Source organism: Trichosporon asahii (genome assembly GCF_000293215.1).
Source record: "Trichosporon asahii var. asahii CBS 2479 unplaced genomic scaffold scaffold00038, whole genome shotgun sequence".
NCBI lineage: Eukaryota > Fungi > Basidiomycota > Tremellomycetes > Trichosporonales > Trichosporonaceae > Trichosporon > Trichosporon asahii.
This window is the reverse complement of record NW_014040886.1, coordinates 400,813-414,135: the sequence shown is the minus strand read 5'-3', so window position 1 is coordinate 414,135 and position 13,323 is coordinate 400,813. Positions and strand designations below refer to the sequence as shown.

The 13,323-nt window shown below is 59.1% G+C and overlaps 5 protein-coding genes and 2 non-coding genes across 7 annotated transcripts; 6 read left to right on the top strand and 1 right to left on the bottom strand.

Moving 5' to 3' along the window:
- Window positions 1–1,203: 1,203 nt before the first annotated feature.
- A1Q1_01034 (CnHHK4) lies at window positions 1,204–3,724 on the top strand (the record flags this gene model as incomplete). Its single annotated transcript, XM_014325657.1, has 5 exons — window positions 1,204–1,592; window positions 1,645–2,279; window positions 2,405–2,912; window positions 2,988–3,316; window positions 3,534–3,724. 5 exons carry the CDS (start codon window positions 1,204–1,206, stop codon window positions 3,722–3,724), a joined length of 2,052 nt encoding a protein of 683 aa, XP_014181132.1.
- Window positions 3,725–4,648: 924 nt separating this feature from the next.
- Window positions 4,649–6,399, top strand: A1Q1_01033 (uncharacterized protein; the record flags this gene model as incomplete). The annotated part of the gene is made up of 4 exons (XM_014325656.1): window positions 4,649–5,088; window positions 5,167–5,274; window positions 5,323–5,509; window positions 5,560–6,399. 4 exons carry the CDS (start codon window positions 4,649–4,651, stop codon window positions 6,397–6,399), a joined length of 1,575 nt encoding a protein of 524 aa, XP_014181131.1.
- Window positions 6,400–6,579: 180 nt separating this feature from the next.
- On the top strand, window positions 6,580–6,689 carry A1Q1_t168. The gene has a single exon. It is a non-coding gene; the product is annotated as a tRNA-Ser (tRNA).
- A 1,142-nt stretch (window positions 6,690–7,831) lies between these two features.
- A1Q1_01032 (uncharacterized protein) lies at window positions 7,832–8,572 on the top strand (the record flags this gene model as incomplete). Its single annotated transcript, XM_014325655.1, has 1 exon — window positions 7,832–8,572. One exon carries the CDS (start codon window positions 7,832–7,834, stop codon window positions 8,570–8,572), a length of 741 nt encoding a protein of 246 aa, XP_014181130.1.
- Window positions 8,573–9,208: 636 nt separating this feature from the next.
- A1Q1_01031 (alcohol dehydrogenase (NADP+)) lies at window positions 9,209–10,392 on the top strand (the record flags this gene model as incomplete). The annotated part of the gene is made up of 2 exons (XM_014325654.1): window positions 9,209–9,323; window positions 9,413–10,392. 2 exons carry the CDS (start codon window positions 9,209–9,211, stop codon window positions 10,390–10,392), a joined length of 1,095 nt encoding a protein of 364 aa, XP_014181129.1.
- Window positions 10,393–10,623: 231 nt separating this feature from the next.
- Window positions 10,624–10,734, top strand: A1Q1_t169. Its single transcript has one exon. It is a non-coding gene; the product is annotated as a tRNA-Ser (tRNA).
- Window positions 10,735–11,555: 821 nt separating this feature from the next.
- On the bottom strand, window positions 11,556–12,930 carry A1Q1_01030 (uncharacterized protein; the record flags this gene model as incomplete). The annotated part of the gene is made up of 3 exons (XM_014325653.1): window positions 11,556–11,690; window positions 11,825–11,903; window positions 11,951–12,930. The coding sequence occupies 3 exons, from the start codon at window positions 12,928–12,930 to the stop codon at window positions 11,556–11,558; spliced, it is 1,194 nt and encodes a 397-aa protein (XP_014181128.1).
- Between the last annotated feature and the right edge of the window lie 393 nt (window positions 12,931–13,323).

Below are 13,323 nucleotides of genomic sequence, written 5' to 3'. Positions count from 1 at the left end.
CATCATTGCAAGGATCGGTCCTCGAATGCGTGTCCTGCCGGGTTGATGCATACCCAAAGAGTCGGATGAGCTCCTCCTAGTCATTGCGGACACCTACGTGACGAGGATGAGTCCGCATTCCGCGATCGCGACCTAACAGTCCGACATTCCGCAGCACGCTAAGCAACCCTGTCGACAGGCGGAGGAATGCTGAGCCTCCTTGTGTTTACCTCGGTGAACCACGTTCAACGCTCCGCACAACTCTTTCCTCTGACAACAGTATCGCGAGCATTGCGAAGGGACGAGATTTACAGACTGCGACGCCATCCATCTCGAATACTCCGCACAGAGAGAGCGATTGCGAATTAGTGGCAGGATGCCTCCTGCAAAAGACGAGGTCGCGGTGCCCTATGCCTTCCTCGAAGTGAGTCACCATCTGATTTTGCCGCTGACGAAAGCGATATCCTCATCCCGCCTTCCTTCTTCCTACGGACTGGGACTCGAATGGCGATGTCACCTGGGGAAACGCTGCCTGGCGGGCAGTTGTGGAGAAGCAAACACTTCTCGAGTTGTCTTCAGGCGGCGATTGCGAGCGTCTGAGGGTTTGGATCGACAAGGCATCGGCTGCGCCGCTGCGGGTTGAATTCACCTTTGGAGCTTACGAACTCGTCCATACTGCAACCGATGATGGGTTCGTGATCACCTCAATGCCGTGCACGAGGCGAACCAAGCGAACCGGCATGCCAGTCCCATGTGAACGACCCTCTCCATCAAGCTCGGCCCCCTTAGTCGAGCTTACCGCCCCGCAGCTCACCCTGGCTCCGAACGATAACAACAGGCTCCTAGGCAGCATTGCAAACGACCTGATGATCCCACTCGGCCTTGTTTCCGGGCCATTGGACGATCTGAAGCAAGAGATTGCCTCTGATGATGCCTTGCAACTTCTCAAGCTTGCACGGCGAAATGTCGGCCGACTGCTCTCGCTAGTCAGTACGCTGATTGAAGTGAGCTCCACGAATCACACCGAGCAGACATCCGGCTTCGTCCGCACCAATCTCGGGGCTTTCACTCGCGACATAAGCACCATGTTCATAAAGTCTTTCGAGAAGTCCAGCAGCAGCCTAAACATTGACTGCGACTTGGCAGACAAACCTGTATACATCGACCGCCAGAGCTGGGAGAAGATCACTGTGACTCTGCCGCGCATGGCGACGCAGTACAACAATGGGTGCGTGCACAGAGAGCATTGCTGACTCGAGCGTGGTCGGTGTCGCCATAACGTACACCGAGGCGGAAGCGGTGCTCACCTGTAGTGGTATAGTCGATTTCCACATTGAAGCTGCCGGTTCCCTATCCTCGGAGACGAATGCCCCAGGCGGAGTCGTTCTCGACTTTGCCCTCATAAGCCGGCTGGTAAACGTGCATGGTGGCAAGCTTGCATTACGAGATAACAAGACTTCGTGTGTGACAATCAGCCTCCCACTGGGCAGTGCCCACCTGCCCCCGGACAGACTGTACCAAGGAACCGAACCCCCCGCATACGAAGTCAGCAAGTGGGATGACTCTGATGACGGGTCGCTGAGCTCGCCAATGAGCGTACGAGGGGTCGACAGGTCAACCCTCCAGTTCGAGCCGACTGATTGTGTGCTATTGGTGGACGGTAAGCGTCTCCACAGCCCATCTGACCACAGACTCCGACTCGATGCAGTACATGCGGACCATCTTTCAACCGCTTTGCAAAGTCTTCGAAGCCAAGGACAAGGATGAAGCCCTTAGGATCATTGAAAGGACGCCTCCGACTCTTGTGATTGCCGATACCATGTCGCCAAGTGACGGCGAAGGGCTGGTTGCCACGATGCGTCGAGGCTCCCGCACCGTAAGCACGATTCCTGTAATCTTGTTGACTGGGCACGAGCGCCCCAACGCCGGGGCAGCAGACGACTATCTGCTTCGGCCCTTCAACGCCCGCGAGCTTCTCCTGCGAGGCCACATGCAGATGCAGATGGCAAAGCGTCGCGTTCTGCTAGAAAACTTGTACGACCAGCAAGCAGACGAGATGCGCATGTTGATGGACGAATCTCCCATTGGCATCTTCCGAGGCGACCCAGGCGGTGCAATCACCTACTACAACGATGCTCTGTACGACTTGTCCGGCCATCCCCGCGGCACCGACCTCCAAGACTGGCCGCGCTATATCAAGGAGGAGTACCGAAAGCCACTCCTTGAAGCATGGGAACACTGTCGAAACTCTGACCAAACGGAGTACACCATGGACGCCCAGTGGATTGGAGGGCGTTGGGGTGGGTCGGGCACCAGTCCTCGCTGACGCCAGTGAACGTTCGGGTCAAGAAGATCTTTCGCTTTGGCGAATGCGTGGCCCTTGTTGGTTGTTGTGCCGACACTACGGACGCGCGACTCGCTGCAGATCTCCAAGTGGAGCGCGCCAGGGTGGCAGAAGAGCAGCGACGTAATGCCGAAAACGCCAAGGCTGAAGTCGACCTCCTCGTTGACATCACGTCTCACGAGATTCGAAACCCGATCAGCAGCCTCATGCAGTGTGCATCCCTCGTCCGGACCAATCTCGTGGGACTGCGCTCAGAGCTCCAAAAGCTGGTGGGGGACAGCTTTTACCCGACTGAACAGCTGGTCCAAACCCTGGGAGATGATATCGAAGCACTCGACAACATCTATGCCTGCGGCCTCGCCCAGGAGCGCATCTCAAATGACGTGCTCGCCCTAGGCAAGGCGCAGCTCAACCTCCTCGACATTCACGACATTGACGTCAACATCAAGGACGAGGTGCAGCGCATCGTCAACGTCTTCAAGAATGAAGCACGCATGGGCCGCATTCGCCTGTCGCTCGAATTTTCAGAGGCCTTTGACCGGTTGCAGGTTGATCACGTCATGCTCGATCCCGTCCGGTTCGGTCAAATGTAAGTTCACCGTCGACAATGCTGACTCAGTGTCACGAATCTGCTAGCCAATGCCGTTCGCTTCGTTGCTTCCAGCAAGCAGAGACGCATAGATGTGCATGTCGACATTGGCACGTCGCCTCCGCAAAACGGCGTATGCACCTTGTCAGACGGGCCCGTCACCCTCGACACGGACCTATACCTCTGCGTCTCGGTGGCGGACACGGGCCCCGGACTACTGCCCTCGGAGCTTGAAACTCTGTTTCAGCGCTTTTCGCAGGCCAGCTCGAAGACACATACCGTCTTTGGCGGCTCGGGACTCGGTCTCTTCGTGTGCCGCAAAATCACCGAGCTCATGGGCGGACACATCGAGGTGGCATCGCGGTACACGGAGGGTTCAGTCTTCCGCTTCTTCGTCAAGACGCGTGCGTCGAAGAGCCCGACGATACCGGTCCCCGCCGCACCTTTCGTCCCCCCGGATAAACTGCGGGTCTTGATCGTGGAAGAGTAAGGCTTGGTGGTCTCCAAATGACGCAAGCTGATCTCAGCAACATTATCAATCGTCGAGTCCTTGCGCGACAACTGAAGCACGTCGGTCTAGACTGTGAAAGTGAGTGACCGTGTCGTCAAAGCTGATCGTAGGTGCTGTGAATGGGCTTGAGGCTGTCGAGCGAGTGCGCGCGGCCCCCTTCGACTGCATTCTTATGGACTTGGAAATGCCCGTCATGGACGGGTACACGGCGACGCGAACTATACGCGAGGACGAAGCACAATCAGTCTCTGCCAGTGCCATCATTGCCTTGAGTAGGTTCTCCAATCCAGCCCTGATCTGACCTCAGCCGGAAATGCGCGTCAGGCACAACTCGAAGAACGTATGAGGGATTTTGACGACGTGATAGTGAAGCCTTATCGTCTGGTGAGCTGACCGGAGATTAGTCACGGAGCTGACGATAGGACGACCTTCTGCGCAAAGTTGAGAATGTCGCGACGAAGCGGAAGGTGCCGTCGCCAGACGTTTTGCGACGAGGTAGCGTCGGATACCCCGTGGCCGCGCAAGCCGAGGGCTGGGCAATCAGCCCGGGGGACGAACAGGGTCCGAAGGCAACAGAGCCTACTCCGTCGACAATACCTGAGGAGACAACGCCTATACCCAACGCCGGGCCCTTGCCGCGCCCCTCCACGCCCCACCGTACAACACATCCCTTAGGACGCTGTTCACCAGTCACAAGCCGGCCGAGCAGTAGAATGAGCGCCCACAGCCTGCACCTTGATCCTCCCAGTCGCCCGAGCAGCGTCGCCGGTCACTAGTGGGAGACTAGTCCTTTCGAGTCTAGTCCTCTTCGAGTGTTGGCCAAGTTGTCTACAAGGCTGCCATGGAGGAAATGCGCGCGTCGACACTTAAGATGTGAGCAACGAGGCTTTCTTTTATCCCCGTTCGCTATCGTAATTGTACGTGGGTGTGATGAGACTTTCGCGAAACGGAACCGCCCCGGAACGAGCATCACGAAAGTAAACTGTAACCTTAATGCCTCCCGCTCCCTCATGCATAGTATCAACAATTCTGGCTCATGTTCGACCAAGCTGTTGAGCTAACAAGCACCGCGTTCCTGAGCTTCATGCTTCGTTGCGAGTGACAGAGCATCGCCTCACGCGACCGCCCTCGTAGCGCTCACTCAGGGATGTTGAGCTAACCCATCTCCCCCTGCCATGCCCACATCCACAACTGCAATGCCCCGTTTCTCACTATCGCTTTCAACATGTGGTGGTTGCTCGCCGTCGCGCGCGACGCGCGCGCAGCCGACCTCAACTCTTCCGTATTCCTGGAGGTCGGCCCATACTCGCCAATGGCGAGTCTGGATACGCTCTCTTTCAAAGAGAATCCGTACACTGGGCTCTTCGACCGACAAAAGTTGAACGTGCCAGTGACGATCAACTCGACCTTCGTTGGCACGGCCTTCGAGCTCAGCGGGGCTTTGACTCTTCCGATTTGGAGTCCCGACATCAATACTGCGCTGGCGACGACCACGTCGGGAGGGTATAGCAATGCCACGGGCGTGCAGAATGCGTCAGCGGATGGAGTCATCGTCGCCATGTCTGGCCTCGACCTCGGCCTTCACGACTTCACGACCACCCTCACCGAAACGGTCAACTGCACCTTTCGGGCACTTCGCTTCCAAGTCCCCTTCCTCTCACAGGCGTAGGTGGCAGTCAGAATCCGCTCACACCAGACCATCCTTCGAGCAAATGGAGTCGCGCACCGACAACGCCATCGAAGGAGGACTGCCAAGCAAGCACTTCACGCTCCGCAACTTCTCGTCATCGGAGTATTTGTCCAAATCGCGGGCACAGCGAGAGTCCGAGAAGCAGGGTGGCATGTCCTGGCGTAAGACTCAGACGAATGCAATGATCGTTGAGGGTTACACTGAACTAGCATACAGCGTGCCCGACAACACGACCCTCCTCAACATCACCGGGCCGATTATGAGCTACTGCTCGTGCTATGCGGCCGTCAATCCGCGCCCAGCCTGGTGGAGCAAACTCCCGTCCTTTCGGGCAGGCGTCCGTCTATCGCCAGGCGACGAGACCTTCTTCGTCCTACCTCTCGACCCAACCGTCAAGTATGAGCTGGCGATTGGGTCTGTCGATAGCATGACGGACGACACCCCAGCTCTCGACAAGTACTCCAACTGTGGCATCACGGGGGTCACTTCCTACTCGTTCTTCTGGTAGGTATCGGCGAGGCGAAGCTTACACCAGGAAACCAAACGTGACGGAACCGCAAGGCACAGACCCAGAATCCCAGGCCGACGCCGCATCCGGCAAACCAAAGTCTGCTCCGGTCGGAGCCATTGTCGGAGGGGTAGTCGGAGGGGTTGTAGGACTGCTGCTGTTCTTGGCAGCTGTGTGGTGGTGGCGGCGACGGCGGAGAAGCGGTTCCGATGACGCGAGCCTGATCGACGACACCAAGCTCGCCTCCGAGCCCGAGTCTGCTTCAGATCGCGACACCAAGGTACCTCCGCCCCCAAGCTGGCAAGACAGTGGCTCAATCGATGGCGTGTCTCCTTCTGACCATCTCTCCGACCAGGCAACCTCGATCATGCCTGCCTTGGGTTCCGAGATTGGCACCCATTCGGGCTCATCGGCGTCCAAGCTATTGCCTCCCGAGGCTCCTCCGTCGAAACTTGGCGATAGGGCGCTAGAGCACAAGGTCGAGTTGCTACACCATATTGATCATTCCAGAGTGGGAGACCGCTCACTGGAGCACAAAGCGGCGTTCCTTCCTCAGGACGAGCCAGGACCGTCGCAGCAAAGGTCCCTACCTCGACCGCCGTTGGTTCAGTACGAGCAGGATGCCGAGGATGTGCCATCAGAGCCACTGATCTTCCCTCCTCGGTACAAGGAGGCGTGGGGCGAGCGACGTGAACAGTCTGCTGCTGGAAACCATATTGTTGACCGAGAGTCTGTACTGAGGGCTGATGATGGTGGCAGCGGGAGACCGCCCGCATAGATACAACACTCGAGTCTGCAACCGATGCACATGGGCACGAGTTTTCACCTGTGACAAGCACTGTCTGCATTTGTCGCCATGCAGAGGCTGTGGTTCGCCCGATCTCTGGCTGAATGGGATCGACGGGCGATCGAGGGCGCACGGCGATCAAGGGCGCAGGGCGCAGGTTTCAAGCATCAAGGCGTTGTGGCGGAGCGGTTAACGCGGTTGACTAGAATGGTCTCTCCTCGGAGAGGGATTCCGGAAATCAACTTCCTTCGGGAGCGCATGTTCGAATCATGTCAACGTCGTAAATCTTTTGCTACTCGTTTTTGTTTGGCGGGGTCTACCGTGATCATGCGAGGTGAGTGCGAGGCAGGCCGGAGACGGGGTGATTCGTGAGCGGGCTTGCTGGAAAGAGGCAGAGGGATCGTTGAAGGCGGTGATTTCAGCAGCGAGTTGGGGCAGGTGGAAGGTGACTGCGCCGCAGGCCTCGTAACGCATGTTGGAATCGTGTCACCGTCGTTAGACGCTATGCCTCAAAGATCACCTTCCTGCAGTGGCAGGCATGCAGAAGAGATGCGGCGACAATTCTGAGGGCAGAGAAGAGGGAAAACGGGCCGGGAAACACTGTCAGAGGCGGCCGGCAGTTAACCTGGCGCGCACCCGCGTAAAGCATGTTCAAAACATGTCAACGTCGGGAGTTCGGGTGGAGGTCTGGGTGCAGCGGAGAGCATGTTCAAATCCTGTCAACGTCGTTCATACGGTTTCACTCCTCGACCACCTTCACAGAACTGGAAACACTCGATTAACCAAACAAAGGCTGAAGATGCAAAGAGCTCGTCCCTCATACATGCCTTCTGCCGTGCTTCCTGGCGTGGCCGCTTCACATTCTCTCGCCCAGTGCATCGGTGGTACATCTGCTTTCTAACTCAAACGCAGTGTACTGGAGATCTGGGCCATTCATCTGCGGACATTCAATGTGGACCCGACGACGCGGGGCCGCATGTGCTTCGGCATCGCTTCTCACCGCCATCACTCCGGACCAGGGGAAGCGGAGTCATCCTGCGGACCCCCCCATGGCCCCGTGACAGTGAAACGCCGAGCGCGCGATCACAACTAAAGAAGTCATGCTCATACTCGAACGCCCACTGACATGCAGGTACGTGCACACGTTCGCGATACACTGATACCCCGCACATGTAACCCGCTGCGTTAACCCGGTCTGAGGGTCCGTCATCAATGTTACGCCCGCTCGAGGACGAGGCGGTTCCGCGATCTGACCGACGGCTCCTTGATCTCACAGGCGATGGATTGGGTCTCCAAGGACTGCGGTGCTGCGGTGCTATAGTCTGGACCTCATCAACAGGCTATAAAGGAGTAAAGGCAAGGACTTCAGACGCCCAAACCTTCCACCTAACTACTCGAAATCGACAACATACCAACCAGAGCCATGTACACCTCCCTCCTCACCATCCTCCTCGCCGCCAGCTTCGGCTCGGCGCGCACGATCACGGTTAAGAACAGCTGCAAGGACACGATCTGGCCTGCGATGTTCACACAGGACCCCTCCCAGGCACCCAAGCATCCTACCGGCTGGGTCCAGAAGCCCGGTGAAGTGGTCTCCTTCGCTGTCCCTGACGTGTGGAAGGCAGCGCGCATCTGGGGCCGCACACACTGCAACGCCGACGGCACTGGCTGCAAGTCGGGTGACTGTGGTGATCTCGAGTGTAAGGCCGGCGTGACTGGCAAACCCCCTTCCTCGCTCGCCGAGTTCACCCTGCAAACCACTGGCGGGCCGGACAACTACGATGTCTCACTCGTAGATGGCTTCAATCTTCCCGTCAGCATCAAGCCGAGCCGCGCGGACTGCCCCGCGCCCAAGTGCGTCAAGGACCTGAACCCTGGCTGCCCTGCCGAGCTCAAGCCCAAGGACGGCGGCGACGGCTGCCTGTCGCAGTGCCAGGTCGATGCGCTCGCTGGCCACGCGGACAACAACCCCAACTGCTGCTCTGGCATCCACGACAAGCCCGAGACGTGCCCCAAGAGCGGCGTCAAGTACTACGACTACTTCAAGAACGGGTGCCATGATGCGTACGCCTATGCGTACGACGAGAAGAGCGAGAGCGCCCTCTGGACTTGCGACGGTAGCAAGGGGCTGAGCGATTATACAGTCGAGTTCTGCCCCTCGTAGGCCGCCGCACGGAACGGTACGTCCTGTCCTAGCCTGGGTCTGGGGGGCAGTGACCTCCTCCAGTCCCTTGTGCCTTGACATGACGTCTGTAATAGTGCTATTTGTCCAGCTTGGAAGATTCAAATGATGCAAGAACCATGCAAACTACAAACATGCATGAGACTGATCTCTCTCACCCCACGTGTCAGGCAGTGGAGCATGTGCTTTTGCTCCTGGTGGAATTCGAAAGAAGGCAGCAATCAGTTTTCACAGAATAAAATTATCCTCGGCACATCAACGATCAACATTGACGTCACAGATTACAAAAAAAGTCTCCTCTCCTATGATGTCGGCCGTTCCGGCCTGCGGTTCGTGCGGCACGGGATGCACTGCGCGCGATAAACCCCCTAGACCTTCGGGCAGGTGCACGTCTGCTGAATCATAAACCTAGGATGCAGGAGCGGTAGCCAACCAAGAGCCGTGGTGGGTTGCTTTTCCCGCCGGGCTGGTGGAGGCATGTGGAGGCGGCTACGGTGCCCGAGTGGAGGCGCGGGTGGAGAGTGGTTGATCCGGGTCTGCTATAAAGGTCGGAGCAGCTCCCACGGACACGTACCCACACCCTCACACACAACACACAGCACACACAGCACAGACACAATGAGCACACAGAAGATCGGAGCCTGGGTCGGCAAGGACGCGAAGGACGCGAGCGAGGGCAACCTCTCGTTCCAGGAGATTGACAGCAAGAAGTGGGAGGAGACCGATGTCGATGGTGAGTCACCGCGCCTCAAACAGCGCCAGCTAGCGCCATCCGGAGCCGAGCCCTCCGGCACGATCCAAGCACACCGCTAACATTTCCAGTCAAGGTGCTCTACTGCGGTATCTGCGCGACGGACATTGGTGGCCTGCAGGGCCACTACGGCAAGTTCTCCGAGTCCGACCCTGCCGTGTGCGGCCACGAGATTGTTGGCGAGGTGACCAAGGCCGGCTCGCAGTCGGGCCGCAAGGTCGGCGAGTTCGTCGGCATTGGCTACCAGACGGACTGCTGCGGCGCGTGTGGCATGTGCAAGGGCGACCACCCCGACTGCTGCTCCCAGCTCGTCAACACCATTGCGGGCCCCTACAAGCGCGACGCCGTCAAGGGCCAGCGCGCATACGGCGGGTTCGCCAAGGTGTGGCGCGGCCCGGGTCGCTTCGCGATCCCGCTTCCCGAGGGCGTTGACGCTTCGACTGCCGGCCCCCTGTTCTGCGGCGGCATCACCGTCTTCACCCCGCTGCAGAAATGGGGCGCGGGCAAGAGCCGCAAGCGCGTCGGTGTCGTCGGTATTGGCGGATTGGGCCACATGGCGCTCCAGTTCGCGTCCGCCATGGGCGCCGAGGTCACGGCCATCTCGCGCTCGGACCGCAAGAAGGCCGACGCCGAGAAGCTCGGCGCGAAGCACTTCATTGCCACGGGCGACGACACGGGCAAGGCGTGCGAGGCGCGTGCAGCCACCCTCGACCTCATCATCTGCACCATCAACCCCGCCAAGCTCCCCGTGCAGGAGTACCTCCAGCTCTTGGCTCCCGAGGGTGTCTTCGTCATTGTCGGTATCCCCGAGCAACCCCTCGCCTTCTCTGGTCTCCCGCTCGTGATCAAGAACGCGGCCGTTGCTGGCTCGCACATCGGCTCGCCCGACCAGATCACCGACATGCTCAAGTTCTCCGTCCAGCACAATGTCAAGCCCTGGGTGCAGAAGTACAACATGGACGACATCAACAAGGCCCTCAAGGACTTTAACGCCGGCAAGCCCGAGTTCCGCTTCGTCCTCGTCAATACGGACAACGGCGGCAAGCTCTGAGCAGACGGATGTCAGTGGGTGGAAACAAAATGTAGCTTCTAGTATGCAGTCTTAGAGATCTTGACGCAGAGTCGAACGTCTAGTGTTTAATGGGTCGGGCTTCTCATCTACCACACCTAGCTCGTCAAAATCTTGCATGGCTGCTCTGCCATTGCCTGTTTTCCAACAACCGCGATTGCCAGCGAGGGCTCATGTACCTTCGCCGGCTGAGGCAAACAAGCAGTAACTCACGGCGTTGTGGCGGAGTGGTTAACGCGGTTGACTCGAATGGTCTTTCCTCTCGGAAAGGGGTTCTGAAATCAACTTCCTTCGGGAGCGCATGTTCGAATCATGTCAACGTCGTAAATCTTTTGTTGCCCCCGCTTTGCTGACAGCGAGAGTGTTCTTTTGGTGTGGATTGGATGCAGAAATGTCGAGAAATCGAGGTGGAAGTGGAAGATGTGGTGTTGTGTTTGATGGAGGGAGGGGGGCGTAGGTGGAGGTGGCAGGAGGGCGCAGAGGGGCGCAGCTTGCCTCAACACCCAGTTCGATCGAACAGACCAGGCCAGACGACGGCGAGAGCATGCAAAGCTGCAAAGTGCAAAGGCCCCTAGCGTGCAGGCATAGTCTAGCCTGTACATGGTCAGTGCATATCATATCAGGCCGTGCTGCAGATCCCGAGCACGAGACCATAGAGCACGAGACTGGTGAGCACGAGTCCAGCAGTGCCTGCTCGTGCCTCTTCCACCGACTAGTCGCTCTCTCACATTCCTCGACCCGCACAGCGTTAGTTCCTGCGCACAAGCGACGGACAGCGACGCACAGCCTATGCACGGCGATACGCTCGAGCAGTAGCCAGACAAGCCAGAGCCGGCGGCATGTCCACCGCTGCAAGCGAGGGTTATGTCTCGCCCCGCTCGACCCTCGACTGATTTCTGCACTTGACCTGATATCAGCCCTCCGGCCTCGGTATCGATAAGCCTGAGCTTATATCCGGAACGCACTTCCGTCCTCGCTCGTGGCCCGTGTCAACAAGGAACGTTTCCCCCACTCGGCTGCAGCCCCCACTCCGAAGTAGCCGAAATGCCCCCCGCACGTGTGCACAACTAAAGTTCAAAATGGTCGTCACAGTTTCATAATAAACATAATAGTACAAAGAATGAAGTACACGAAAGATTGAAGAACTAGAGCACACCCACCGCAGCCAGAATGGCATCGGGCGCCCGCGCCGGATCACACTCTGCGCCGAGGTAGTAGTGTGCCCACGCGTCCGCGTCGGCGGGGGAGAGGGTGCGGATCTGCGACGCCGACGTCAGGGCCTGTTGAAGTTTGTTAGCGTGATTTCCGAGAATACTCGGGCAGACAGGGGAGGTTCGGGATCGAGCTGTTCCGAGCTGGATTTCGCTCCGCCATCTGCCGAACATGAAATGGAATACAGGAGAGTAACACTTACGACTAGAGGCGGCGCTGGGAGCGTCGGCAGCACGGGCAGGAGGGGGATGCCGGCGGCGTGGCGGGCGCGGTTCATGTGTCTGATGTCAGCTGGCACGGAAAGAGGATCAAAGCTCGAGGAACTCACGCAGCCATGAGCGCGTCGACCATGACGTCGCGCGGATTCTTGCTCTCGACCTCGAGTTTGGCGATACGTTCCTTCTCCTCTTTCTCCTCGCGCTCGCGGAGCTCGCGATCGCGTGCCTTCTGCGCCAACTTGCGCGCCATGCCCGGGTCCACCTCGGGGGCACACGAGAGCGGGATGAATCCGCCCAGACTCGACTGCGTCGCGCGCGGCCCGAGTTCGAGCACGGGGATGGCGGGCGACATGCTCTGGCTCGCGGGCTCGGAGCCGTAGTCGTCCATGCTCATCTCGAAGCGGGAGGAGAAGTAGTCGCCCGTCAGGTGTGAGTGGTCAAACTCGCTTTGGCGTGCCGAGGGCGGCGGCGTGTGCGAGAGGTGTGCGGGTACGCGGGGGTGGTGGTGCTCGTCGAGCTCGAGGTCGTCCTCGAGGTCAAAGTGCACGCTGCGTACTGGCGACGACTGGACTGTGGGCGACGGAAGCGGAGGCAACATCGTAGGCTTCAGGATCGGCGCTGGTGGGCGCACGGGCGAGAAGCCAGCGACACCACCCATGACGAGCGGCGACATGGCGCCCTTTGGTACGCCCGCTGACGGCACTGTCGCAACTGGCGCGACTTCGGGCGGCGTGATGGGCTCGGGGGCGGACGTGACGGGCGCCATGGTCGTGACGGGCGCGACGCTGAGCGGCGGCATGGTCGTGACGGGGTTGAGGGAGAAGGCGGCCATGGGCTTGATGAGCGGCGCGAGCGTCTCGGGCGACGACGACGCGGAGCTGAGGCCGAGCACGGCACTCTTCCACTCCTCGACCTCGCTGCGGCCCAGCGGCCCAGCATTGGCGCAGAGCTTGAGCACCTCCACGACCGCACTGTGCGACAGCGGCAGGGGTAGACCGCCATGCATTTGGTGCAGGATCGGGAGCTCGGTGCACGTCGAGAACTGCGGAGACTCGAGGATCTGGTCCGGGACGGGGACGATGGTGAGCATGTCGGCGGTTCGGGTACGGGTGCGTGACGTAGGTGAACCGGTAGCGGGAGGGGTCGGAGGGGATACGTCTAGCGGGTCTAGCGGGTCTAAGTCGGAGGCGGTCGCGGAGGATGACGAGCTCAGTGGTGGCAACGACAATGGCAGTGAAGGGGAGAGGGAGGGCGGGCGCGGGCAGTGGTAGCCCAGCGCGAGCCGTTGGAGGTTGCGGTCGAGAACGTGTGCTGCGACGTGCGCGGTGCGTTGTCTGGCCGTGGTGAGGGGGCGGGCGAGGGATGTGCACAGGGGTCGATGCGGGATGCGGGGAGGATATATGCTGAGTGGTGAGGTGGGAGTGTGCAAGAGGGTATCAAGAGGTGAGGTGAGTAGTAGTAGTGACTATAAACTGATGGAAGA